A 27,909-nucleotide genomic window follows, 5' to 3' on the forward strand; every position below is an offset into this window, starting at 1 on the left:
AGCCGTTTTCTGCACAGCCATGTGTCTATCTCTCTCCTCCTTAAAATAGGGGGGCAGAGGTGTCTTTTCACATGGGGAGGGGAGAGATAGGCTCATGGGAGTGCTGGCATAGGCCACACTCCCAGACAAAGATCTTTTTCCCTAAAAAAAAAAAATTTAAGTTTCAATCCAATTCAAATGTCTTGAAAGGGAAAACAAATTCTAGACCTTAAGGACTATAATGGGATGAATGGATGAACGAGAGAATATAGTCTTCATCTAAAATTTGACATGTGACTAATCTATATTTTCTAAACATCTAATAGTCCAAATTTCTAGATCATCCTTCCACAAAGGCTCTTGTTGTTTCAGTGTCAAATTTTACATGGAAAATTTTATTTGAAATTTTCACTTCAAAAAAGTTTACTTATAAGAATTTAACATGTATAAAAGTTTTCTAATACTTGTTTTTGATAGAAACAAACATTAAAAAAATTTTTAACATGTAAAATTTTACATTTGCAAAGTTAAATTTACCACGTAAAATTTTCTAGGTAAAATTATACATCGAAATAAATGGAGCCATACAAGAAAGGCACATGATTCATGGTTGAGCCAAAACATTATTCCATTTTGGTCGAGAGGGCACCTATTTATGCCATATGGAAAGATGATGTGATTTAACCATTGAGAGTGTATACGGAATGGTCTGGATGATAACGTGTTAAAATGTAAACCCTTCAATCATTTACCCTCTTGGTAGTTCATAATTTTTCAATGCTTTGGTGTCTACTTGTCTACCAAATTTCAACCTCATACAAAATGCCAAATGGCAGAAAATAAGCCTGATTTCCTATTTCAATAAGGGCCCATCTGGCTTAATCAGGCGGCTCCCTTTTGTTTCCCAAAGAATTACTGGCTTAAAATTTAGGGAGAATGTTCACTGGGCTCCCTGTGCCCAGACACAAGGGGGTGGGCGCAATGACCACCCCCCTGAGTGGCAGGCCCATGTGTCTGGGAGCAGCCTGCGCTGTGGCACAAAGAACATGAACCCTAAAATTTAATATAAAATAAAAAATAAAAAAGATTATCTAAACTACCAAAGAAGGGTACGCAATTCAATTGACATGTTGTCCTTGGTTATAATTTACTCAAAGGCTAATTTTAGGCAAAAATTTAGCCCTATATTTTCCATGTGTTTTGATTAAAAGATATCAAGATTCCCATTTGTACCAACGAGAATTCACCATTTGATGCATCACAACAACATTATTTTAGGAGGGATTTCAGCTTTGGTTTATTTAATTGGATAATCAAGAAAAGATTCCAAACAACATACAAATTAAACTCAAGATCATACAGTGGATAACCATCTAATCATGCTGAATTTTTACCCATACAACGTTTGAGATATTGAATTGAATTGCTCGCTGAACCTGAAATTCTTTCTTCCATGTAGCAAAAATACAGGGCAGGCAGCTAAGTATTTATGGTGTGGCAGAACTTCTTATCTAACTAAAACAACAGTGACCCAAGCATCAACTCGCCTATTTAGAGACCATTGAACAGGGCAAAGTGATCTCAACTTCAATTCACCATGTTTCCCCACTAACTGGCTGAAAAATGACCTCAAATAGAGTTGATTGGAGGGCAGGGATCCATGTAATCGACCCCATTTAGTTGAGATAAGGCTGAGTTGTTGTTGTATCAACTCACCATGCTCCTCCACTAACTGGCTGAAATTTTGTAAACGGGTACCAAGGTCCCAGCACACGTCTAGTTTCAGCCCAATCCCAAGTTGACCAAGTGAATTTTTAGCTCTCTGGAGAATATAGTGGTTGGCGACGCAATTATGTGGGGTACTCCCAAGTCCCTGAGTGTATTGTCACAAAATTGTAAATCCTAAACCCAAAGCCCTGAAAACACACACATTAACCAACCAAACACCCCACCCCCAAAAACAAAAAGAAACTTTAAAAAGAAAACAAAAGAGGCTACGCATTCATTGACTCAATCGGGCAGTCCATAGATTCGATTATGCTCTGCAGTCCTGATTTATAAGTTGGATGAAGTAGACTTACTCCTAGTTCATTCTTCATACGATCATTTCTAACTCGTTTCTCTCCCCTTGTAATTTTCTTCTGGATAAGTGACTCTGCATCACCAAGCAAAGGATCCCGCTTAATCTGGTCAGGCCATTTTTTCTGGACCAAGGTCCTTGCAAATGCAAACACTTCCACACGAGGTGTTGGGTCATCATCAACAATGTTGTATATTTTCCTGAAACATTGTCATACATGGGGTCAATTGCTTAGGAAAGTGAAATAATAATTTCCTACTTTCCACCCATATTTTAGGCCCATTAAATTGACCAATTACAAAGTAATCCCATAGGATCAATAGCCCAACACCTACATAACCCAACACAAAGCTTATTTTCAATAAAATAAGCCCTCTAAGTGTAATTACATCAGATGCCCATTCCATTACCCCATCCCCTTCCATCGGTTTTTGAATCTCAAACCCTAATTTTGTTCAAATCGATCTCAAGAGTGCTACAAGCTGTTGGGATTTCTGTCACCTGATTGTCACATCGATTTCTTGAAGATTATCACATCAAGATCATTGCTGCTTCAACAGGTTACAAATTTGTGGGTTTTTATTTGTTATTTCAACCAAGGAAATTGTTCCCTCATTTGAGTTCCCATGTTCTCTTGGTTCCCTCAAATGACTTCTTGTTTATTGGAGGGTTTTCTCTTTGATCCTACTTGGGATTAGACCTATTTTGGTTCTAGTCTTGCAATAAATCCCGTATGCCTAACATCTACCCATATTATAGGCTCATTAAAGTGGCCCAATACAAAGAAAACCCATTGGATCAAAGGCCCAACACATACATAACCCAACCCAAAGTTTCTTTCCAATAAAATAAACTCATTTAGATGATTTATCTGCATCATCTAGTTCAGATGGTTCCAAAGTCAGAAGAAACCATGTGGCCATGGGATTGTTTTCAAGTGCTGTATGACATTAACTTTTTTAATACTTTTCTCATGAAGAAACAATCTAGGAGGCTTGTAAGTATTGCACATGTGCTAGTTAGGAAAGCCAGATTAGAAGGGCTTCTTCAACAAGCTAGTAGTGATCTCACTTTTGAAACAGAACCTCGACGTGGCGGTGTACACGTTACATGATACGAGGATAAAAAAATAAAACAATAGACAGAAGCTGTTTCAATTGAAAGTTTTTGTTATTCCTTTTCCCTTTTCCTACAAGTCATGCTGAATTTTTTTATGTTCAGTAGGCTTTTGGTCAATTTTTCTAAAATGGCATTTCTCACCTACAGCAGCATGTGACGAATTAGAATAAGCTTGACAATGGTAATGAGAGAAGCTTACCCTGATGATGGCATGTTGATGCTGGCCTGCAGTGCCTGACAAATGTCAGCAACATGAACTCGTGACGTGTATTGCCTGGTCTCCCTCATCCTCTGTCCTGGTGATAGAGACTCCTGCTTGACTATGGTATCCAAAGCACTGGAGGAAAATTGATTAGTTAATAATAGATAACAGAGTGATTATAAAAGCATAGTTATAAAGGCGGCAAGGCGACCAAGGAGCCTGGACGCCTAGGTGACGCCTTGATAACTATGAATAAAAGCATACAAAAGCTAGAAGGAATCAAGAAGAAGCTCTGGTTGATGACTGAACAGAGTCCAGCAGAATCAAATATCTCAAAGAAATTCACAAAAACATAGAAATTTTGAATAAAACGAGGATATGCTGGTGTCATTCACAAGTGAGAGAGTAACTACATGAAAAAGGACTAATCAGATAAAAACTTTAGAATGAGCATAAATTCCTTTATGGGAAGTGGAAAAGCTAACATTGTTTAAACCCCAATAAGAGCCAAATAAAAAGATTTACCCAAAGGCTCATTTGTTTTTGTGGAAAATTATTTCCTAGAAAATAAACATTTAATTATAAGACTGATTCCATGTTCCTTTGTCATTTATCTTTTTTTCTTCATTATACATGACGAGTGAGCGTATATTAGTATTGGAGATTGAGGAAAAGAATCAACCAAATGATGGTGTCCTCCATAGCTGACATTTGTCTGATTTTGACCAAGATACAATACTTTGAGAACTGGAAACAGCCTCTCTGTGAAAGCAGGGGTAAGGCTGCGTACATTATGACCCTTCCCAGACCCCGCAGGTGCAGGAGCCTCGTGCACTAGGTACGTCCTTTATACAATCATTTGAGAAAAAATAACAGCCAAAATATTTAGTTGGAACCTTCTTTTTTTTGGGGGGGGGGGGGGGGAGGGCATTCTTTTATTCCTGAAAAAATTCCATTTGTCGACAAAACAATTCCTCCAAAATTATTTCCATTGAAACAAATGAAGCCAAGAGAAGGTGATAACCAAGCAGAGGCACCTTTTTCTAACCCCCTTCCCCCTTTTAATAACTAATAAAGAACAGTATATATACATATATTAAAATTTACAAAATATAATATGATTGCAAAAGCAACTCCATTCCAGTGATTAGTCAAATGATAACATGTATAAACATTTATATGGGACAAATCTTACATGAGAACAAAATGCATTAAGAATATGTAACATACTCTATAGACAAACCTTCTGCCAGGGCCATAGATACCCCCAAGCCGCATTACTTGCACTGAAAACCCAAGTGAACGGCCCAGATCCAACCATCCTTCCTCAGCAGCCAATCTTGCTTTAGCTGACTCGGTTAAAGTATTCAGTGGATAACTGTCACATGGCCACACAACTTGTTAGTGACAATTGTGCCTAACTTCTTGATCTACAGTTTCTATGCAACACATGACTTCAGTTAGACTTGCTTACTCCTCATTAACCCATGCACCACCACAATCTCCATAAACACCTGCTCTTGAAAGAAGAGCACATCAATGAATACACAAAGCCATAGTTCAAAATTCAAATCATTCAGGCAAATATGAAACTGACAGTCAATGCAAAGTTTGAGTGAACATCTTGACATTCCCAGAAAGCAGAGAAAAAGATCCTAGACTGTCCGGGCAGCAGACCATGCTATAAAGCATACAAACATTAAGATTGCTAACTTCATTTCATGTTAGAATTCCAAACAACAATTACTTAAGAGTACCTGATCCAGCTCAAATCGAAAAAGAAAAATAAAATAGATGAAGGAAAATTTTATTGCAAAATAAGGAACAGAATAAAGAGTAACAATGGTCAGAGAGGACCACTTAACTCTGGGGTCTCTTCGTGTCTCACTCACCACCAGAGGACCTCGAACTCACCATGGGGCTCACATGGCTCCCAAAAAAATACAAGGTACATAACAATCAACAATGCACTAACACTTCAACAAACCGAAATAATATACATATATATAGGGGAAGAGAAAAAAGATTTGTTGGAATAAATCCGTTGAAATAGAGCCATTAGAGATGCCTTGAAAAGCGTGCATTTGAAAAAGAAAAAAAGAACCAATGCTTGAGAAAGACGTTGGAAGAAAGACAGAAAATAGAGAAGGCATTAAATACTTGTGATCATGGCTGCATCATTCTCCCCCGCTTGAAAGAATTCGTTCTCAAGTTTGAAACAATCATCATTGCCTCAAGTGCCAAATTGATGCGAGTAGTCCTTATGTTGTGCTTCGTCAAACACTAGAGGTTTACTCACGTCTACATGAGCAGCAAAACAATCCTTGGCAACCTTCTCCATCATCAGCGCGCTTTTTTATTTTTGGGTCGATTTTGGAACTTGCTCACCACAAGATTCGGAACTTGCACTAATACCAAATTGATGTAGCTCAAATCAAAAAGGCAAAATAAGATAAGAGATAAAGGAGAGTTTTATTGCAAAATAAAGAAATAAAAGATAAAAAGGGTTAGAGACTTAGAAAGCACCACTTAACTCAAGTTTCAAAGAGGGCCACTGCACTCCGGGTGTCTTGGGAACTCACTTAGCCAAGCATGGGACTCACTAACCGCTAGAGGACCTCAAACTCACATGGGACTCACGTAGCTCTCCCAAAAATACAAGGTTCATAACCATTCACAAACTCTTCTACAAACCAAAATACATACTCATACATACGTTGGCTAGTCAGCATACGAGAACTTCAAGTCAGGTCCTCGTACAATTACCTGATCAAGACTCTTGGAAGAGAGCTGTTAGAGATGCCTTGGAAAGAGTGTACTTGAAGGGATAGAAACTAAGAAAGACGTTGGAAGAGAAAAAGAAAGTGAAGTGGGCATTAAATATTTATAATCATGGCTGCATCATTAATGATGACACCATCATGATGAGCAATGCCTATTGCTCATAACTCCACTTTTCTCTCCCTCTCTTACGGCTATATTTCAACAACTCTATTCCAATGGCCCTTTTCCCCTCCCCTTATATATTTGTATTTTTGCCTAGAAAAAGAGAGTGAATGAGTATTTTTGTACTTTTGGTGTATGTGAGACCCAATGTGAATTTGAGGTCCTCTTGTGGTGAGTGAATCCAACACTTACATGAGTGACTCCCCAATAGACCTAGAATTAAGTGGTCCTCTCCAACCTTTGAGTTAAGAGGTTCTCCTAACCCTCGTTATCCTATACTCTCTTTATTTTCTAGGTTATCTTGAATCCTCCTTTTTATAAGCTACATCAACTTGGCATTAGAGCAAATTCGGATTCTTGTAAAGACCAAGTTTCGATTCTTAAGTATCATGCCGAAAGGTAGAGGACGAGTTTAAGAAATTTGATCATTAACACTTGGATGAAAATGGTCACTTCAAACTCGAAGACGAGTTCTTTCAAGAAGGGAAAAATGATGACATCAGCATGATGTCATGAACATTTATTGCTCATGACTCCACTTTTCTCTCCCTCAAATGACTTTTCCAATGACTTCATTGGCTTTTTTCCAATGGCTCCATTTCAATGGCACTTTTCCCTCCCCTTGTATATTTGTATTTTTGGCTTATAGAAGAGTAAGTGAATGAGTATATTTGTACTTTTGGTTGTGCCATGTGAGCCCCAATGTGAATTTGAGGTCCACTTGTGGCAAATGAGTCTCACACTTGAATAAGTGAGTCCCCAAAAGACTTAAGAGTTAAGTGGTCCTCCCTGACCCTTGTTATCCTATACTTTTCTTTATTTTCTAGTTTATTTTGGATCCTTTTTTTAGCTATATCAATACCAAAAGCCGGTTAGGATAAGGACTTGTAGATGGAATCATTTCGAGGAATTATAATAGGTCTGAGAAGGTGTTTAATTGATTACGAGGCAACTGCTCTAAACCCCAAAAGAAGTCAATAAGAAAGTGAGGTGAAACAGTCAGCAAAATACTGGTTTTAGTTTGTGACAAAGACATACTTGTTGATGACAGGTAGCACAACCATTGAAGATTTCCACGGCTTAGTCTACTTTGTAGAAGGTGTCGATGTTGATAAAGCACCTGGATAATTTTTAATAATATAAATGGCCAACATATCGCGGAGGTAGTTAAATAAGCAACAAAATATGTTGAAAACAATTCAATGTCACAAAACTTCGAAATATTATTTTTTAGCTTACTGGATCACCGAGACCAGCAACAGGAGGAACCGAGACGAGCATATGAGTAGCATATCCAAGAGCAAGGATGCTTCTGAGGCTGGAAAAACAATAGACAAAGTTGGCAAGACAAGCAGAAAACAGGAAGTTTTGGAAGTTGTCATAAAAAGAAAGTTTGTTGTAAGAACCTCAGTAACTAAATTGGGCATAATCTCCAACAAGCCCATTACAGCTTGGATAAGGTGTTTTAAACCTTTTACTTTTTGAGAGTAACATCAAGCCTGGTTCACGCAGGCTTACTCAACTCCGATGAAGCTGGGTATGTACCAAGCTCTTTGTGAGGGTTGCCAGAGTCCTCAAATCATACCAAGCAGTAAGACAAAATCTATTCATAACTGATTTGGTATGAACAGGCTTCGACGTTATGATTGTGGTTTGTTGACGACAAGTCCCTGGGTATTAATTTGTATGATACCAGCACAAACTAGGTGAGCTTTAAATCCTTCATGAAAGTAACAAAATAAAACAATGGCAAACAGAACCTGCATACAGGGCACTGACTGGCATCAGAAACCTCGATTCCGGGGTTTAGTGAGTTAAATCCAAACCCATCAGAGCACAGGCATTTTACGTCCAAGAAAATATACCAAGCTGACACACGGTTCTTCCCACATCGCACCCAGCCCCAACACTATACCCATTACCCAAAAACCTCGGACTACATGTATGTCGGGTTCAGCTATAGGACCCACGACCAGCAGCACTACACTAGATAGTAGATGCAGAGTTTACAAGTATGCAATGAAACGATAGATACTTTACTCTAGGTCATGGTCATCTGAGCTAAAAACGTGTACATCAAATCCCATCGCCTCCAGCTTCTTCTTCTTAATTGCACTAGTGCAAGTCCCAGAAACCTCCCTGCAAAACATGTAGGTCCAACGCGTCAATTCTCTCCAGAAGAAAGCGCTCGAAAACCGGAAAGGTTTCACCCCGGTTCCATTTAATGGAATCAGGAACTAACAGAGGAGTACAGTGAAGATCGAAGTTCGATCTCAGATCCTATAGAACATTTGGACTAGAGCAAATATATCTATCTCATCGAGGAAATTAGGAGTTAATTAAGTAAAAGAAAGAGAATTACCATTACCACTTACCAGCCATCTTGTTCGAGGTGATGCGCGAAAAACTGTCCAACGAAACCCATGCCCATTATAAGCATCTTCCTATTCGTATTTACGGATTGCGGATCGGCGGCAAAACAACACAAAGGAGTAGGAGAAGGAGACCAGCGTCGAAGAAGGGATGCCGATGCTCGTTCAAGAATCCGAAATCTAAATCGACATGTAAACGGAGTTGCAGATATGAAAGAGGTTTCCATTTCGGCGAGTGAGGAGGGGGGCGCGAAGGTGTTCGATAACTCCAATTACGGGGGAAGTGAACCGGGATTCGTCCTTCCGGTGCATTCAAGGTAGGACTGTAACAGGGTCGGGTTGTGCGGGCTTTTTAAAACCTCAACCCTACCCTGAGTCTCCTTATCTTGGGCTTGGGTCCAGTCTGACCTTAACTCAGGGCCTAGAAAAGCCAACTCGGACCCGCTAAGCTTGAAAGCATAGATCTTGCAGTTCACTGCAGTTTGGGCTTGAGAGCTCAACACGTGGAAGATACGACATCCAACGATGCCAAGCTCGAGAAGCAAAAAAAAAAAAAAAAAAAACAAACTGGGTCAATCAAGCTCAAACCATTGGATATCGCATCTTCCATGTGTCGAGCTCTCAAGCCCGAACCGCAGTGCACCGATTCGCAAGATCAGTGTACTACAGAGGATTTTTTTTTCAATTAAATCAAAGGCCACACAATCCTAGCTTAAGGCTGGTAAATGAACTAACTTGCTCCAGCCGGACGGACTTACATCTCCTTTCTGACCAATGAGATGAATTGTGGATCACCTACAGCATAGGTCCCTCTTTATTTGTTGCTATGGGCATGTCCACATAGTTTCTCATTAAGTAGATACCGATTTAAGACCTTTATATAAAGTGAGAGAATTTTTACTATTTTCTGAAGGGGGACCACCCTAAGCTATGTGGCCCTTACACCAGTGTGAGGGTCAATAAAAGCACGCAAGGGCATCCAATAAGGGTGGAATTTTTCATTTTACGAGGGGATGGGACAATCATTTCACCCTTCCTATTTATAGGCATAGGCATCTCGCAGTCTAGCAATCTCCCCCCCCCCCCCTCACCTTCCCTCTTTTTATAATAATAGAAGTTTTCAACACAAATGAATTTTCTCATAGGTTATAACTTATACCCATCCATGAAGTTCAAAAGATAAACCGCGTAATTACTTGGTTACCCCTGCACAGACATCATGAAACCATGAAGCAAAACTGCTTAAGATTAAAATACAAAAACTGTCTTTGGACATCATGAATCATGTCAAATATGGGTGAGTCAAGTAAAGAGAAGGAGAGAGGATTACCCATGCCACCAGTGTATGGAAGAATTTCCCACTCCTCCAAAACTGAATCAATCATGGTTCAAGAAATGGTTTCATCAACAGAAGGTCACATGATTTGAGAGGAGCAAGTGTGTCATCAATTCAAACTGATCACAATATAGGAAGGCATGAGAAGAAAAAAAATCCCTACACATTATCGTCTCGTCATGTAGATCTTTTTCCCTGAAAATTATTTAATTAGTTGGAGATAAAAGTTCTTTGCATCCCATGCAAGGGCCACTCTCACACATTGGAGGTGGAAATGACCGACCCACCCCATGAGTGGCGGAATTTCCACCCCAAATGCGTCAGCACACATTCTCATTGGCTGCCTTGTGTGCGTGACCCTTGCACTCCCATGCAAAGAACGATTCCCCATTAATAGGCGTCACGTTTTAAGTTTCATGAGGAGATTAACAGTTTTTAATCTTTGAAGATTACTTTTCCAATTATTAATTGGTTGGTTGACCGATGAGAAGGATTGCCTTTTTATAATGGGAAAAATCACTCTCAGAGATTTCGTAGAACAAGAAATGGGTGTAGAGAATGTGGGTTTCACTTTCACCTGAAAGAGAGGAGATCGGGCAGGCTTGCCCTGGGTTGGAAGAAAATAGAATGGAGAGGTAATCCGTCAATATCCATTAACCCACGCCACTCCTCTTTATTTTTGAGTTGCTGGGTTGTCTGCCTCATGCTTGCATTCTTGTGGTTGATCGATCACTCAGTACACTGTTACAGTATCAATGAAAATTCTGGAAATTGTTCATACTTAGACTCCATTCCAAATAAATAAGAACTGGGAAGAAATGGAATGGAATAGAATAAGATTAGTCACCGGAATTGGAGGATTTAGAGATTGTGATGACTTGTAATTGTTGAATGAAAAGATCCTCTGACCTAACCCACCGTCCTTCCCACCTGTACTAATGTTTCTGTGCTGTTCTTTAGCTGTCAAGTTTCGTATCCAGAAATATTTATCCCTTTGGTATCCAATTCTTTCTTATTGTAAATTGCTTCTCCAAAAGAGTAGGAAATTCAAATTCCCAATTCACGCCTTTCTGGAATTTTTTTTATTCGGTTATCCACTTACCATGAACCTGATATGAGATTCATCTGCTCGGCTTTCCTGTTGTTGCAACTGATTGTGCTTTTCTTTTAGGAGGATTTGCATTCGCAGGAGATCTCTAGCTGGAAGATTACAGTATGAATTTTCTGGTTTGGGCAGTTATTTCATGGACAGTGGCTTTTATTCTAGTCAGAAAGATCTTCTCGAAACGCTCATTCAATTTCTGCAACCGCATTGTTTCTACACTCCATGCTTCTTTGGCTGTCACTTTGTGTTCTCTCACAGTTGAAGACTGGGGGTGCCCTGTTTGTCCTTTGGCTTCAAAGTCTTCTCCTTCACAGGTATCTCAGTACTCTCTTCCTGCCAAAATCCTCGATTGGAGAGTTTATGTTGTTGGGGGTGGATGAGTTACAGTAAAAGAAACATGATTAAAGTGTTGTGTGATAATTCTGTCAACAAAAAATCGGGGATGAACTCGATCTAATTGTTGGCCCCTGCAGATGAAAACTTTGGCTGTAACTCTCGGTTACCTCATCTATGATCTCATATGCTGCCTGTTCGACAACCATGTCAACATAGATAATATAGTTCATCATCTGGTTAGCATTCTTGGTATTGGGGCTGGCCTTGTCTATGAAAGGGTGAGTATCCTGTTCACTTCTCCTGGTAAATTCATTTACAGTCTTGATTTATTTATTGCCAGGGCAAGCTGCAACTTCTGCTCATGGATTATTTATATGAAGCATTGAATCAGTTTATAAAATTATTTTCAAAATATTAAGCTGTTTTGTTAGGTTATTGAAGAAACTGATTGATGATTATCAATCCCCCTCTCCCAGGGAGGAGGGAAATGAAAGTAATGTTTGGATCTCAAACAAGTACTTGAGGAACTTGATACCAATTGTCAAATTGAATAATCTTCTTCAAGCCCAAGAGAAGTCTCCCTTTTCAAGTACTCAATTTTGATTATGGAGTATGTCAACAAGTCCTAGAAAGCAGGTTAAGGTTGCTCCATTGTGACCAAGTGGTCATGGGTTCGAGTCTGGAAACAGCCTCTCTGCGAAAGCAGGGGTAAGGCTATGTACATAAAGATCCTCCCCAGACCTCGCAGTAGCGGGAGCCTTGTGCACTAGATACACCCTTTTGTATCAACAAGTCCTAGAATTCAATTGATCATTCAACAACTCATAATCAAGGTGGTATAATATGACCAACTTTGAACTCGAAAGCTCAAGAGCAAACAGTGAATGCATTAACTATTGGTTAGGAATTACCTTTCAATAGTTGCAGAGTACTTAAACTTTCTCTCTCTCTCTCCCTTCAGGGAAAAGTATTATGCCAAACCCTAAGATACCTTCTCGGCTTGTTTTGGCTAAGAAGTTTGTCCCCTAGAACCTTAAGTGGGTCACCTTAGATCTTTACCAGGTAGCCTCTCCAAACTCAGCTGAACGGAGCAGTGATTTGGCCTATCTTGGCAATCCATTAGATAGGGAACCATTTCGAATGACCATATATTGTATTTTCATAGTCCAATTGGGCTATATGACCCCATCATTTATTCTGTGTCTTCTTAATATCTGTCATGTTTTTCAAACTCCTTAATTTAAAAAATAAGGCAATCATTTGCTGGAGTGGGCAAAGCGTGGACTCCTTTTGGGTGTAAACTAAGTTGCCATCTGGAAGACTCCTCAGTCACCTAGATTTATTTGCTTTCACCTTGAATACCTAGCTTTATATGTTAGATACCTTATTCATTCAATGAAATTGTAATTGTTTTTCCTTGAGAAGCTTATCTTTTCGTGTACTCATACATTTCCAACTGCATATTATGATACTGTTTTGTTGATTGAATTTATATTCTCAAACAGTGTGGATCAGAGATGATCATGGCAGTGTGGATTACAGAGATCTCCAGCCCTTTTCTCCACATGAGGGAACTTCTCAAAGAACTTGGTTACAGGGACACCAACCTCAATTTAGCAGCTGATGTTAGTTCCATTTCTTAAAACCCTTGGTCTCTTTTGTTTTGATATGAAGTTTGCTTACGATAACTTAGCCGAGGTATAGGCTGTTTTATTCTATTTCTTGGTTAAGGTATACTAATTTTGGTTACATTTAGATTTTATTTGCAGTAATCTTCACACTTGCAAGGATGGTAGCCGGACCTCACCTCACTTACGTGACTCTTTCTGCCGATAACCCATTACTAATAAAGGTGAGGTGTTAATCTGCACTATTCATACTGTTTATTTCTTTGCAGCCAAATCTAAATCAATATATTCTATCTAAGAATAAGAGGTTTTGTTCATTAGTAGTGTTATCAACTGATGGTTTCCATAACCTGACCGATAACCAAATGATGAATTGTTTCCTTTAACCTATTGTGTTTTGTTTTGGATATAGGCCATGGCGTTCGGATTGCAATTAGTGAGTGCTTTCTGGTTCTACAAGATAGCAAGGATGGTTAGGTTCAAACTGACAAAGAGGCGTAAATCTTTAAAGGAGACCTAAAGCACGAGGACCCATGTAGAGTTCCAATGATGTTTGAGGGGAAGGGAAGAAAAAGGGAGACTAGAACTTTAAGGGTCAGGTGGAAGAAAAAGAAGAAAGAACCGAGCAATTCCATGTTGATCTTGGGACGGTCATTTCCCATTTCTCCATTAGCATTGGAACTTTGACATTTGAGAGAGAGAGAGAGAGAGAGAGAGGACCCAATAATTGTATAGAAGCATAGAATAATTGTGTACACTTCATCCCAAAACATTTTCTAAGAGTTGAAGTAATTTCTGATTGATTTAGCTATATCATCCTAAAGCTTTCAGCAATCAGTTAATCGTCCGGTAGTCTCATCGAAAATATGAAAGCAGGAACATGCCATGTGAGGTTGGTGATTGGTGCCAAATTGCCAATGGGAGATCCGGTAAGAGTGTTAAATTAAAAATGACCGCACATAGAAAGCTCTGTATACTCTCTATGAAGGGATTTTCTTATTTACCTCTTATGGCTCTGCATATTCTCTCCATGGAGGGAAAGGGTAAGTGGTAGAATTTCCGGCAAGAATTTTACACAGTAATAGAATCAGGACAAGGTTACGAATCTTTCCAATAAAAAAAAACCTATCTATAAAAGGATAATTTGATTACAAAGAGGCTCAAGAATTAAGAATACGACACAATCCAAATTAGAAAGAGGCTCAAGAATAAAACCTGTATCATACAAAACTCAAGGTTTGCAACCCTATTATTTCTAACCCCCCCCCCCCCAAAAAAAAAAATCAACCCTATTATTAATTGCACAACACTTAAGGATATGACTTAATTGAAAAAAAGATAGACTTAACTCATGAGATAATAGCCCTAATGAGTTTCAAACTCGTCGGTTGGCTTTTATAATAAGGATTTTCTTATTGACACCACCCTCAAGGTGTCAAATAATTTACAGTCTTATTTTTCAATCTTTTTATTAGTACACTTTTTTTCCAATGAGGATAAATACTATAATTACACGTGTACTCAAAACATGTGCATAATAATGACACATTTTGATAATGATATAATGACATCATTTTCAATTTATTTCTGAAAACCTTTTAATATTCCCAATTTAATGAACTTTTGAGAATAAGACAAGGGCCAATTAAAAAGTGTCAAGTTCTAAATACACATATAGATGAGTCATTTAGATTTTATACATCATTCCCATCCCGGTTCAGAGATACCCAGAGATCAAGCCAATGAGATGGACTCTTCCCATTCAAACCGTAAACCATCAGGTGTTTTGTTGCATGTACTCCCATGTAAGGGTAGTAATGCACTTCCCTTTGTTACAGTAAGGTTGCTCCATTGCAACCTAATGGGCGCAGGTTCGAGTCGGGTAACAACCTCCACGAAGCAGGGTTAGGCTGCATACATTATGACCCTCCCAAACCCCACAACGGTGGGAGCATCGTGCACTGTGCTTTCCTTAGCTTTTATTGCTGAGCTACAGCTTTAATAGTGAACAGTTATGTGATTTATTTGTATGGATTACATTATAAGCATCATAATCTAGACTGCTAGCAGTTCACCTCTGGACCATGAACTAAACCATGGGTCTAAACAGTTTGGAGTCGGCTACTCTGCACCAGCTTATGAACATTGGCTAATAGATTTGACATAAAGCTTGGGAACAAAAACTTTTAATTGTACATGTATGTACAGTATTCCAGCTGACAGGAAATGAGGGTATCCATAATAATGAAATGAAAATGATACACGGATTTTGGTAGAAGTCAAAACAGATTGAAACTTACGAATGAGGGCGGCTTTTTGCCTTCTGCAAGACTTCCTTGAGAACTGAAGCAATTCTATGGGCCAAATGTTGCTCCATGAACATCTCTTTCACCCTCTCATAGCCTTTCTTTCCCATTGTCAACCTTCTCTCAACATGTGTGGCAAGTTTCACAATATTCATTGCCAGAGGTGTGACACCCTCTTTACCGACAATATGCAACAAACCAGTGGATCCATTGACCACAATCTCTGTAGTACCTCCAGCTGCTGTTCCCTGATGTAATTTTCATCAAGAATGATAAATCCAACCAATGATAAGAGATTGAAAGGCCAATACAAACTTGCACGACCCTAACATGATATCACATAGATTCATTGAGAAAATTCCTTAACAGGGGACCGAATACAAGTTACACAACATTGTGGACAATGATTTTGTTTTGTTTTGTTTGCTTGGGTGAGGGGGAGGGAGAGGGGAGGGATATGATATGGACAATCATAACCATCTGATAAAGAGTTTAGATTGAAATATACCGACACATGATAGTAACTGACACTGTCAAACCATTTTTTGGCTTCAACCTGCAGTGCATTGTTCAAAATAGACATATCCATCAAATGTCAAATGAAGTTCATATCCGTTTTTGTAACTAAGCAAACAGGGGAACCGCATACTGTTGAAAAGGGAATCTTGTATCATTTTTTATCCTGCCTCCGACTTCCAAATAGAAGGAAGCTCCACTCAAGTCATGAGGTGGGCAAGATGTGAGGCTAAGTATCAAGAAAAATAGTAGATATCCTAAGAGGTTCGAAAGATGGACCAACGGAATAATACACAACAACAACTCCGCCTTATCCCAATTAAATGAGATTGGCTCCATGGATCCTTGCCCTCCAAAGTCCAATCAACTCTATTCGAGGTCATACTCGATACAAGGCCTAAGGTATGCATGTCTTTCCTCACCATTTCCCCTAAGGTCATTTTTTGTCAATATTGAATCAAATCACTCCTCTGTACTGGGGCGTCCAAAGGCCTCCATTGAACATGGCCATGCCACCTCAAACAACTTTCTCGTAGCTTATCATGTATTAGAGCTACTCCCAAATCAGCTCTAATATGATCATTCCTTACTTTATCCTTCCTAGTTTTGCTACTCATCCATCTCAACATCCTCATCTCTGCTACACTGAGTTTATCTAAATGATGCTTCTTAACTACCCAACATTCCGCACCATACATCATAACTAGTCATATGACTGTCCTATAAAATTTTCCTTATAAGTTTTAAAGGAATACGCCAATCACACAACACTCCAGACGCACCTCTCCACTTCATCCATCCTTTTTTAATTCTCTGTGAAACATTGTCCTCTATATCACCTTCTTTATTTATGCTGAGCCCATATACCTAAAATAAGTACTTCGCGGAATCTCCCTCACATCAATTTTCACCTCATTATCCACCCTAGTGTAACCAAAGTTACATACCATAAACTCCGTCTTCATTCTACTAATCTTGAAACCTTTTGATTCCAAGGTTGATCTCCATAACTCCAATTGGGCGTTAATCCTTGTTTTTGTCTCATCCACCAAAACAATGTCATCAGTAAAAAGCATACACTAAGGAACTTCATCTTGAATGTCTCAGGTTAAATCATCAATGATAAGCGCAAACAAATAAGGGCTTAAAGTTGATCCTTAATGTAACCCAATTGTAATTGGGAATTCACTACCTTTTCACTCCACAATTTTTACACTTGTCACTGCACCATCATACATATCGTTAATTATGTCCACATATTTACTTGAAACACTTCTCTAATACTTGCCAGATTTAGTCTCTAGGGAGTAGGGACTCTGTCAAAAGCTTTTTCTAGGTCAATAAAGACCATATGGAGATCCTTATTGCAATCTCTAAACCTTCCCATAAGTCTCCTAACTAAATAGCTTCTGTAGTGGATTTTCTTGGCATAAAACCAAATTGGTTCTCTACAATAGTAGTTTCTTGTCTCAGGCGAGTTTTTCACTAATCCTCTCCCATAATTTCATAAGGACTCATTAGTTTTATGCCTCGATATTTATTGTAGCTCTAAATATCACCTTTATTTTTATGAATCGAAACCACGATGCTTCTCTTCCATTCTTCTGGTATTTTCCTTGTGCTCATAATTTTATTAAACAGCTTGGTTAGCCAAGATAAACCATAGATTCCTAAGCTTGTCCACACTTCTATCGGGACCTCATCTAAGCCTTGTGCGTTTCTTACTTTCATCCTCCTTAAAGCTTCTTATACTTCACACACCCTAATTTTTCGTATATATCTATGACATGTGGTGTCTTGATGGGTAATACAGTCTTTCGGAACACTATTACTCGAAGTGTCTTCATTTAGTAGGCTGCAGAAATAACCTTCTCATCCCTTCTTATTGTCCTCATCCCTTATTAGTACTTTACCATCAAAACTTTTAATACATCTAACATGGTCTAGATCTTTACTCTTCCTTTCCCTCATTTTAGCTATTTTATAGATAGCTTTTTCCCTTTCATTTGTGCTCAAATTGCTTTAAAGATCTTCATATTTATTCGCCCTTGCTTTTCCCAAAATCTTCTTAGCTTCATTTCTGGTAAATTTATTCATTTGTAGATCCTCTACATCCTTAGTCCTTTGTCATGTCTTAAAACTAGCTTTTTTAGTCTTAATGGTTGCTTGAACCTCATCATCCCACCACCAAATCTCTCTAGAGGAATGATATTTTCCTTTTGATACACCTAGAACATCTTCAGCAACCTTCTTAATACAAGTAGACATCTCATTCCACATTGTATTAGTGTCTCCGTCAAAATCCCACTTTCCTTGTTTGACCACTTCATCAATAAATGATTTCAAAGTGTCTCCTTTTAAGCTCCACCACCTTATCCTATAGCAAATAAGTTAAAATTCCGTACGATTCTTGTAGTGAGGCACATATCCATGACCACTAATCTATGTTGTATGGTTAGGCTCTCCCCTGGTATAACCTTATAGTCCTTACATAACAGTCTATCAGATCTTCTAGTTAGGAAGAAATCTATTTAGATCAACAGAAAAATGTGCAAAGGAATACTTGCTAGTACATTTTTGTGCTTTCAGGAATAGGATGAATAATGTTTATGAAGATACAGGGACCATCTAGCACCCAAGGGGCACAATTCATGGAAGATGACCTCCTACAGCCTTTTGGCTGATACGGATGGAAAGAAAAGAAACATTTTTTGCATTGATGAGTACAATGGAGACGTGAAACCGGTACAAACTACAAAATGAGTAAGCCTATTGGCAATGGAGGTACAGGGGGTTTTTCTTATCTTGGCCATTGACCTATGTATTATCCGAGGGTATTTTAGTTCGGAAGATGACACTATTTACAGTTTGCTGGGACACAGAAGGAATTTAAGGATAAAACACTACTGCCACCACCTGCACAGTTTTTGGTAAGACTTGAACTCGATCCACGGGAAGATGTCTTTGGCATGTAATTTTGTGCATGTTGTAACCAGAAAATGCTTTTACCATTTTACAATTTGTTTCCCCTGATCCGCTTCAATTTTTTTAAATTAAATAAAAAACAAAAGATTAAAGATAGGGTAAATTACATGGCACCCCCTGGTTTTCAAAAGAAACTCAAATCCCCCCTGGTTTTTGAAAATACTCAAATCACCCCCTGTATTAGACCCCAATATGACAAATTAGTCCCCACCGTTAGTTTTATGCTGTTAAGTGATGATGTCAGCCAGTTAAATAAATTTAAATCCCTAAACTACCTTGACCAGTGTTAATTCTAATGTTTTAGTACAGGGGTAAAATAGTCCTTTTACACCAATAACTAACAGCAGACTAACACTGTTACTGTAGAGGGGGGACGGATGAGTATTTTCAAAAACCAGAGGGTGATGTGTAATTTACCCTTAAAGATATATAGAAGAGGAAGAAGTTGTCACATATGCATAGAAGAGGAAGCAAAGGCTGTCACATTAAAAAATCATGATCATTTTGTTTCTCTCCCTTTATCTCTCCCAGCAATTTGTGCAAAGGATTTTAAACATCCTATTAATTTATACATCAACAAATGCCGCTTGCTACAATTTCTAAATAATGATTCCCCTCGTAGAGCTTTATAGATGATGAGAAGTTCCAAAGTAAAAAATTATCCTGTGTATGTATAGTGTAGCTGAAGCATATACAACAGACACAGATACAATATCATCAAACATGCAGGAAATGCAAACATCAAAGAAAAATAAATACATAAGAATACAAAGTGAAAAATCAAACTTTTTGAAATGCTTATTCTTATGCGATAGAGCTATAACTGATAGGATAGAACGACACAGTCTATATTCTGTGCCTACGGGATCCATTACCCTATTGAGCTAATTAACAACTGCATCAAGCTCAATTCTAACAAACATACAAACAGAAAAAGCAACAAACAAAAAGGATCTATGAAGACATACATGTTCTAAAGATGTCACAATTGATGCAGATGCATACTAAAGTTTAATTACCAAAGACCAAACATGCATATATTGAACTAAGAAGTGCAGGATTTACCAAAACAGGCAGCTGAAATGCCATAGCTTCAATGGTTATCCGTCCAAAGCACTCTCCCCGGGCCTAAAGATAGAATGAAATGGTCAAGCTTCTACAAGAAAGTGCAACTTTGTTCATCTCCAAAAAAATTTATATAGAGAACCAACTAGAAATTTGGATTCGATTAAATAGCAAACAAGGACTTGAAAACAAATCCAAATTAACGAACAATCAGAAAAACAATTAAAGCGGTATGTGGACAGCCTGAGAATAAAAGGAACGATATATTCTTTCAAGCTGATGCAGATCATATGGATAATGATTTCTGAGTTGCTGATAAAGAAAACAAAGTATAAATAAAGATGAGGACAAAATCTTTCAGGTTTGGATATGGATAAACCTTAATCCTTCCATCTATGAAAAATAAAAGTTACCAGCAAAGGAACAAAAATCTTGCTAGCATTTTGGGTCTTTGACTGATAATGGCATCAGTTTAAGATAGGATTTCTGGTTTCTAGAGGTTTTATCTTAATTAGCAGTCCAAGACAAAATCTTACTAGGCAACAAATGGGGGGATGGATTCTATCCCCTACTCTTATATATATTTTTTTATTTTTCCTTTGTGACAAGTAACAATTTATTTACTAAAAGATAAAGAAAAAATAGGGTTCAATAAAGTTCCAAAAAAGGAAGATGCAGATAGAGCATACAACAAACACAAAGAGAAAAAACCACAGGCCTGACCACTCCAAACAACGAAATATTATTCGCATAACACGACCTTTGACAGACCACTCCTTGCTTGGCTAGTTCATCAGACAACTCATTGACCAATCTAGGATTTGATTAGAAAAAGCAATCCATCCTGGAGGCAAGGGATTATCTGACTAAATGTGCAAATCTCCAAGGCGCCCACAAGAGTAGACACCCAAGTGATAACATTGGCATAGTTTCCTTCCACAGTCACAGAATCACTCGATCAATTTTCAAAGACAGAGACACGTAGTTAAAGGGCATATTTTATGCTGAGAAAAAAATTCTGATGAATTTCCAAATTTTCAAGCTGAATTCCTTCTTTATCACTCATGGTACATGGACATTTTCCCACGGAAATTACTATATTTTCTTATATTTCAAGTATTTTTCTGCTTTTATTTCCTGTCTCTTGTACCTCTTAGGCCCTTTCAATATATCAATTTGTTTCCCTGATATTCTTTTGTGCAGGTAGGTAAAATCCTAACCCTATTTTTCCAGAAACCAAAGAAAATAGATTGATATAACTAATAGCAAATATGCTTTTAAAAAAAACAAAATACAAGATTACGGAATAGCAATAAAACTGAATTCATGAGTAGGAAGTAAGGAGAAAAATAAATTCAGAAACCGGATCTCAATATCAGTGAACCAAAACCCACGAAACTTAGACTTTTCTCTGGGATCTGGTCAATCAGATATGAGCACTGGAAATCAAATTTCTCCATACCGTTCTACACATAATTGAAATCCCTGCTCTACAGGACACGGTACTATAGGTTAGATTTTGGTGATTGACTGAATGATGATACTTAAACTACTTGAAACATCTCAATGCTGTGCCTGTCACAGGAGTCTAAAGTTACACTAGAACTTGGAAGTATGGGAAAGAAAACCACATTGCGGACAATTACAGCAAACACAGCAAACATGGCATGTGCCCAGCAAAAGAAACTTTACTTTTGCCAACATTTCCGGAAAAAAAAATACTAATATGGATCTAAATTGGAACACACAAGAGGTGAGGATGGTTTTTTTTTTTTTTTTTTTTTTTTGGGGGGGGGGGGGGGGGGGAGGGGGAGAGGATATTATAAACACTTTGACTGAATGGTAGCCATGCAAATACCTGAGAGTTCTGGACAAGAACATCTATTGCAGCCAGATAAGGAGCTACAGTCAAGGTTTTGTTGACAAAGTGAACCCGATCCTGAATTTTTTTCTCAATTACAAAGTTACGCAGTTCTCTTTCGAACTTGGTCTGAGCATTCATGTCACTTCCCACTATTACTGCGTGCAACGATGGCACCTGGACTTTTTTTTCTTGGATCAATTGCAAGCTTTCATAGAAGGAACGGAGAAATAAGTCTTGACCTTTCCCTCGTGAAACACCTGCATTTATCTCACTCTTAAGTACTCTAACCCAAAATCATGCAGAGACTGTCATCAACATTGACAACCAGATATATCAGCAAAAACAAACAATAATGAATATATTCCCCCTGATCCAAGATGCCAAAGAATTATGAAATATAATGTGGACTAAGAAGATGGGGATTTAGTAATCTGGGACCCAGCCCAGAAACTCATGGCTAAATTCAGAACGTCAACCATTTAATTTATGGATTTGAGCAACCAAATCCAACAAAAAAACTTTTAACTAATGAAAGGACTTTGACAATCCATCTTTTTTTAACCTTTTTAAAATGGATTATCAAGAGGGCGGGCCTTGATTGCAACGGTTAAGGTTCCTCCATTGTGACCAAGAGGTCATGGGTTCAAGTCTGGAAAAAGCCTCTCTGCGAAAGCAGGGGTAAGGCTGTGTACATTATGACCCTCCCCAGACCCCGCAGTGGCGGGAGTCTCATGCACTGGGTACGCCTTTTTTTTTTTAAATGGATTATCAAACAACCAGGTCTAGCATGGTACTAGACTACTTGTCAAAGCCATAGCAAGCTAGCTCCCAGGAACACAAAGTGCATACTATTAATGGCGGCAAAGAGAACATCTTCATTCCGCACTCCAAGGGACTCTCGGACATGTTCACGAAGAATCCTTTTGGCCACATTATCTTCTGCTACTTCCATCAATTCTTTGCTATTCCCAAGATGAACAACATGAGTTTCAGGCATCTTAATCCTGCAGAATTAAAATAAAGGAGATGAAGGAAAGTTTTTTTTTTTTAAAGGACAAGTATACAGCATGACATATAAAGGTGAGTATTAAATGCAGAGATAAAATGTAGTTTTCTTAAGCACCCACTGGCACTTGTAGTATGTTTAATTTCCAAACCCAATGGAAAAGGAATAAGAAATGATAAAATATCTTAGAATCTAAATCAGAATAATCCCTTTCCAAAATCAACTAATAACCCAGAATCAACGCTGGAACATTTCCTATTCAGTAAATATCTAAGCCATCAAATTCTTAAAGAAATGTCTAAATACTTGGGAAGGTTAATCACTTGGACTATGGTACTCAGAAACTGAATATTAGCTCCCCCAAGTACCATCCTCAGACTGAAAATACATGCCTATTGTTATGGTACTTTTGTTGGATACTCAGCTCAAACCAACCATGTGTTATCCCAAATACTTGGGATAGCCTAAAAGAATACTATTTCCACCACTAAACTCTATGTAGTGAAATATCATGGGCTAATCACATGGGACTGTAGAAATGCCTCCTGATTTCAACCATCCCACTCGAATTCTAAGGGTACCACCTTCAAATCTCTTCCTCTTTATGGATGATTGGACCAAAAAGATGAGAAAGTGGGCTTAATGTTATTTCTTGATCATCAGTTTTAACTAATACCAAGCGTCTAACCCTGATTTTCATTAAATGCACATTGCATTATTCACAAGACAGTTGTAGCTTGTTCTTCACAGCCTCTCTAGTCTCATCAATCAAAATATATCATCAGGAAACAGCACACACGACAGAAACTAGCTGAACCAGGTAACTCTTACCATTATTGGCAACTTGCTCATTTTTTCAATGGTGTTCTAACTCTAGTATCAAAACACGTTCAAATACTCCTGCAAACAATCAGTTGAGATTGAGACTTTAAAGGAAAACTTAGGTTTTGTATGTCAACATTCAAAAGAAACAGTTCTAGTGTTTTTTTTTTGGGGGGGGGAATAAATTAGGAACAGAACATTTATGTTACATCCAGTCTGTTTTTGTGTTCTTTTGGAATAAACCGGGTGAAAAAAACAGATTTGATGTTGTTTATAAAAAACAGAAACACAAATTTGTAACAAAAAACAACCCAATAAACCTGAGTCTCGATCGACTCTCTCTAAGTCATCATCATTAACAACACTGCTCAATGATGTTACTTTAAGAACAGTTAGTTTATACACGTAACGAATTAAACAAAGAACTACAGTGCTAATAACAAATAACTGACCAGGCCAAACAGCTACAGGCATATAGATTTAGGATGAGATGGTGTCTTTAAGAACAGTTCCACACTAAAGTATGTAAATGGACAAATAGCTTCTTTAGATATTATGAGAAGGCCCTAGAGGACTTTAAAGAGCTACCCTTCATGCTGTTGTATGCCTGTTTGAACACCTTCAGCTACAGAAACTAACTGAAGAGCATATAATCATACAGTTTTACTCAGAACATAGTAGATCCTTTGAATTTTCCACATGACAGAAAAATAAATTATAACTACACTAAGAACCCAAGAACTGGCTAAACAAAATTCCCAGGGGAAAAATAATAGCCGTCAGTATCCTAAAATTTAGCATATAAAAGATTAGCCACTAGTCATAAGAGAACCAAACTGAAAATGTGTTAAAAGAATGCAATTATTGTTGATCTTAACAATGCCAGTGGCATACCCTAAACGTTCTCGAGTCCTATTCTTCCAGTATTCTGTCGTTGTATGTGAATCAATCATGGCACCTGCAACAAAAGGGAGGTGCTTAACATACTCCATCTTGAAGTAATGCCCTCGCATTTCATGAATCCACCACAAAATCTTTGGAAGAACACGAGTAACATCCTCCTTAAGAACAGCATCCAGCCATTTTCCAGCAACAGCAGTGTTTAGAACAACCAAATCAGCTTTAAGAGCCATATCTAGAGCTTCTTGACTCCTTGCAGGGAAGACCTGACAATGTGAGGAAAACCACGTTTAGAAGCTGCTATTGGAGTATGGAGAATACCCTTTCCACCTACATAAACAAGGTAAATGAAAGTAAACTAACAGCCTTTCTAAGACAGCATATGTTATAAGCAAAAGATCAGAGAAAAATTAGAAAGAGAAGTCATTGCTATATTTGATACAGCAGTGCTAATCTCGAACCAGTGAAGTCCAGTGGGAGATCAACTTGTGACATGATTGCAGGGAAAAAGGACAAACCATATTAGAAGAAAAGATTATAGATTACTTAATAAAAACAACTCATATGCTTATAAAATTTTGGTCGAAAGGTCTTTCTGTCAAGGGGAGCAATCCAGTGAAGTTGGGTTGAAAACTGATGGTCAGATTTAGAAATATGACAGTAACTTACTTAAATTATGAAACCAAACTCTGACAATAACTTCAGAAATGGTTAGCAGGCTTGTACAGGTTCAAAACAGAATTAATGGATGAACTGGATTTCTGCTATCAATGAACTTGAAAATTGAAATTTTGAAGAAATAAACTTCGAGTAGGACTTCTTAAATCAATGGATAGATGATTTGAAACAGAATTTACAAACAGAACTGGAAATAGAGTCAGAAGACAATATTGAAGAATATAGGGCAGAATAATAAGTAAAAGATTAATGTTAAGAAAGCAACACGGAAACAGAAAAGTACTAGCCACGGGGTATAGATAGATGACACAAACTGACCTTTATCGATGACTAGAATAGTAAAAAAGAAAAGAAGAATATAATCAGGAATCCCACCTGATTGCAGAGCTGTAATCCCATTAATACCCCAACATGAAATCCCACCAGGGTTCACCACTGAATCTCACAGCAATTAAACGCTGAAATCCCACAAGAGTAAACACACCAGAATCCCACAGATGCAAGCCTGAATCCAAAGACAAAAAGGAAGAAAAAGCCTTTCTTTAATTCATCAAAATTCGTGGGTAAGGCATTACTCTCACATATGTTTAAATAACAGACTCTAAACAGGACTCAAACTAAGCCTAAAACTCCTCCAGCTAACAGCTGTCTATGGAGGTCTACTGCTATTATAACTATGAATAAAATATGAAAAAACAACTCAAACAAGGCTGGACCATAGAGACCTAATACAACCTAACTAAAACACTAATAAAAATAAAGAAATTAAACTCTAACTAGACTAACTGACAAAGGAAATCATGTATTCCTACCTCCTACCTATATTTTAGGCCTATTAAAGTGGTTTATTACAAAGAAAATCCATTGGACCAAAGACCCAAACATATATATAACCCAATCCAGGGCTTATTTCCACTAATATAAGCAATTTCCATTCTCATGCATGCAAAAGGGGAAAAACAGTCAGACAATTAAGACAAAAGAAAGTGAAAGAAAATAAAGTAAGGCCAGTGTGTACTTGTCCTTGGAAAATGATCCATTGTGTATCATCAAAACATAATCCATGTAAATTGGATATAAAATGTTTATAAAAATATTAAAATATCCTAGGGGTAACTTTTACTCAGCAATCATGAATGCCAAATAATGCTGGTTTGTCAATACAGTGAGGACTTGGCAAAAAAATAAATGAGACAGCTGAAGTTGGCATTCCCAACAATGTGAATGACGATGAACCTCTTAATCATAAAGATCTATTGAAGATCAATAGAATAACAGCCATGCAAATTGGTGAGAAAGAACAAAATTAAGAGCCAGAAGCACATTTTTAAAAAAAAAATATATATATATGTTACCTGCACTCCTCGGTCCAACATCTTATGCTCTAGACTGTATACAACTTCATCTGTTTCAATTGGCCGTTGGATCGTAATCCAAACAACTTGAGCACCAACACTTCTTAGAAGAAATGCTAGCTCCATCAACAACAATGGTCCACCTGCATTAAAACGCTCTTTTGAATGCTCCACAAAGTAGACAAATTATTACTTCAACTAATCAAAATGAAGGAATTATAAATGACAAGTACTTCTATGAGTTCACCCGTCGTACGTAATTCCATATGTGAGCAGACTGTAATAGTAATAATAAACGCATTGTAATAATAATGTGAAGATGTGATGATGATGATGATGATAATAACTACGATAGAAAAATCTATTATTTGGCACCCTGCTCCCCTTCAATGTATTGATGGCCAACCTCAAGATGAGAACAACACAAACGCAAAACAAATCCTTGGTCTTGTGACCCCCTAATTTGGTCAGTAACAGTAACACAAACAAAGCTACTCCATTGCACAACATATAAGTTCTCTTCGTGGCACAATGAAAATGTATTACAAGGTAGTTATAAGAAACGTGTTCACCGGAAATCCATTACAGAGGACAAATTTTACGCACGAAAACAAGAAATGACATCTGAAAAAAGCAAAAACAAAAATACTCGAAGCACAACACTTAATTAACGGCAGTGAGATCCGAGGAGTACCTGAAAGAGATAGTTCATGAGAAACCAGTAGGACAAGCTTCGACTTCATAAAGTCGAGCGGATTCGCAATGCTTCCTATCTGCGAAGCTACATGAACCCGACCGCCTGAATCTTCATAATGTCGATCGCAGGAGTCGAATGCAGCTCTGATGACGAACACAATAGCGGTTGAAATTGTAAATAAGACGATAAGCAGCAATAGCCATCTCTTTTGGAACTTGATCCAACCGACCGACTGTTTCGCCATGTTTATTTTTTAAATCTTGCTCTCTCGTATTGCCCAAGATTCCGGCATTTTGGGGTTCAGTTCTGCACTCTTATTAGGCTTGTGTAATAGTAATGATCTGGAAATTGGAATGCAGGGCTCTTTCAGACTTCAGACGTCGTCATTGGGCTATTTTGTTCAATCTGGGAACCCTTTAGAGCCTCTGAGCCCTTATTTCTTCAGCCCCCTCTCTCTCTCTCTCTCTCATTGTTGCTCTTTTAAAGGTGGGAAGGGGTATTTATAAGAACAAAAGGGATTGGGGATTTTAATCTTCTCCAATTCCTAGAATCGTGTGGTGCGACAATGTTAGATGGAGTTGTCGACACCTGGCAGTTCAGACACCCAATGGC

The 27,909-nt window shown here is 38.0% G+C and overlaps 3 protein-coding genes across 6 annotated transcripts; 1 reads left to right on the forward strand and 2 right to left on the reverse strand.

Moving 5' to 3' along the window:
• Window positions 1–1,968: 1,968 nt before the first annotated feature.
• Window positions 1,969–9,008, reverse strand: LOC122660534 (protein YeeZ). Of its 2 annotated transcripts, none has more exons than XM_043855894.1 (8): window positions 8,702–9,008; window positions 8,367–8,465; window positions 7,566–7,644; window positions 7,365–7,446; window positions 4,855–4,894; window positions 4,576–4,758; window positions 3,378–3,515; window positions 1,969–2,259 (listed from the first exon to the last, which is right to left on the reverse strand). In XM_043855894.1, exons 1-8 carry the CDS (start codon window positions 8,923–8,925, stop codon window positions 1,974–1,976), a joined length of 1,131 nt encoding a protein of 376 aa, XP_043711829.1. In that variant the 5' UTR covers window positions 8,926–9,008; the 3' UTR covers window positions 1,969–1,973. The 2 variants fall into 2 exon arrangements, with proteins under 2 accessions (XP_043711829.1, XP_043711830.1); XM_043855895.1 differs by having other exon boundaries at window positions 4,624–4,758; window positions 8,702–9,004.
• A 1,570-nt stretch (window positions 9,009–10,578) lies between these two features.
• LOC122660219 (TLC domain-containing protein 5-like) lies at window positions 10,579–13,688 on the forward strand. Of its 3 annotated transcripts, none has more exons than XM_043855437.1 (6): window positions 10,579–10,669; window positions 11,224–11,453; window positions 11,613–11,753; window positions 12,981–13,100; window positions 13,232–13,327; window positions 13,516–13,688. In XM_043855437.1, exons 2-6 carry the CDS (start codon window positions 11,250–11,252, stop codon window positions 13,621–13,623), a joined length of 669 nt encoding a protein of 222 aa, XP_043711372.1. In that variant the 5' UTR covers window positions 10,579–10,669; window positions 11,224–11,249; the 3' UTR covers window positions 13,624–13,688. The 3 variants fall into 3 exon arrangements, with proteins under 3 accessions (XP_043711372.1, XP_043711371.1, XP_043711373.1); XM_043855436.1 differs by lacking the exon at window positions 10,579–10,669 and adding an exon at window positions 10,859–10,966; XM_043855438.1 differs by lacking the exons at window positions 10,579–10,669; window positions 12,981–13,100 and having other exon boundaries at window positions 11,174–11,453.
• Window positions 13,689–15,248: 1,560 nt separating this feature from the next.
• Window positions 15,249–27,669, reverse strand: LOC122660216 (lipopolysaccharide core biosynthesis mannosyltransferase LpsB-like). Its single transcript, XM_043855432.1, has 7 exons — window positions 27,295–27,669; window positions 26,601–26,743; window positions 24,562–24,833; window positions 22,689–22,843; window positions 21,834–22,096; window positions 19,976–20,038; window positions 15,249–15,657 (listed from the first exon to the last, which is right to left on the reverse strand). The coding sequence occupies exons 1-7, from the start codon at window positions 27,539–27,541 to the stop codon at window positions 15,400–15,402; spliced, it is 1,401 nt and encodes a 466-aa protein (XP_043711367.1). The 5' UTR covers window positions 27,542–27,669; the 3' UTR covers window positions 15,249–15,399.
• Window positions 27,670–27,909: the final 240 nt, after the last annotated feature.

This window comes from Telopea speciosissima, chromosome 4 (genome assembly GCF_018873765.1).
Source record: "Telopea speciosissima isolate NSW1024214 ecotype Mountain lineage chromosome 4, Tspe_v1, whole genome shotgun sequence".
Lineage (NCBI taxonomy): Eukaryota > Viridiplantae > Streptophyta > Magnoliopsida > Proteales > Proteaceae > Telopea > Telopea speciosissima.

Excerpts from the sequence above, each read along its gene's own strand:
- LOC122660534 (XM_043855894.1), bottom strand. The coding sequence starts at position 8,925 with ATGGAAACCTCTTTCATATCTGCAACTCCGTTTACATGTCGATTTAGA. Across the intron at positions 7,447-7,565 it reads TTGCTGGTCTCGGTGATCCA|GTGCTTTATCAACATCGACA; the intron begins GTAAGCTAAAAA and ends AAAATTATCCAG. Across the intron at positions 2,260-3,377 it reads ATCAACATGCCATCATCAGG|GAAAATATACAACATTGTTG; the intron begins GTAAGCTTCTCT and ends ACAATGTTTCAG.
- LOC122660219 (XM_043855437.1), top strand. The coding sequence starts at position 11,250 with ATGAATTTTCTGGTTTGGGCAGTTATTTCATGGACAGTGGCTTTTATT. Across the intron at positions 11,454-11,612 it reads CAAAGTCTTCTCCTTCACAG|ATGAAAACTTTGGCTGTAAC; the intron begins GTATCTCAGTAC and ends TGGCCCCTGCAG. Across the intron at positions 13,328-13,515 it reads ATAACCCATTACTAATAAAG|GCCATGGCGTTCGGATTGCA; the intron begins GTGAGGTGTTAA and ends TTTTGGATATAG.
- LOC122660216 (XM_043855432.1), bottom strand. The coding sequence starts at position 27,541 with ATGGCGAAACAGTCGGTCGGTTGGATCAAGTTCCAAAAGAGATGGCTA. Across the intron at positions 24,834-26,600 it reads TGTTGGACCGAGGAGTGCAG|GTCTTCCCTGCAAGGAGTCA; the intron begins GTAACATATATA and ends TCACATTGTCAG. Across the intron at positions 22,844-24,561 it reads AGGACTCGAGAACGTTTAGG|GATTAAGATGCCTGAAACTC; the intron begins GTATGCCACTGG and ends TTAATTCTGCAG.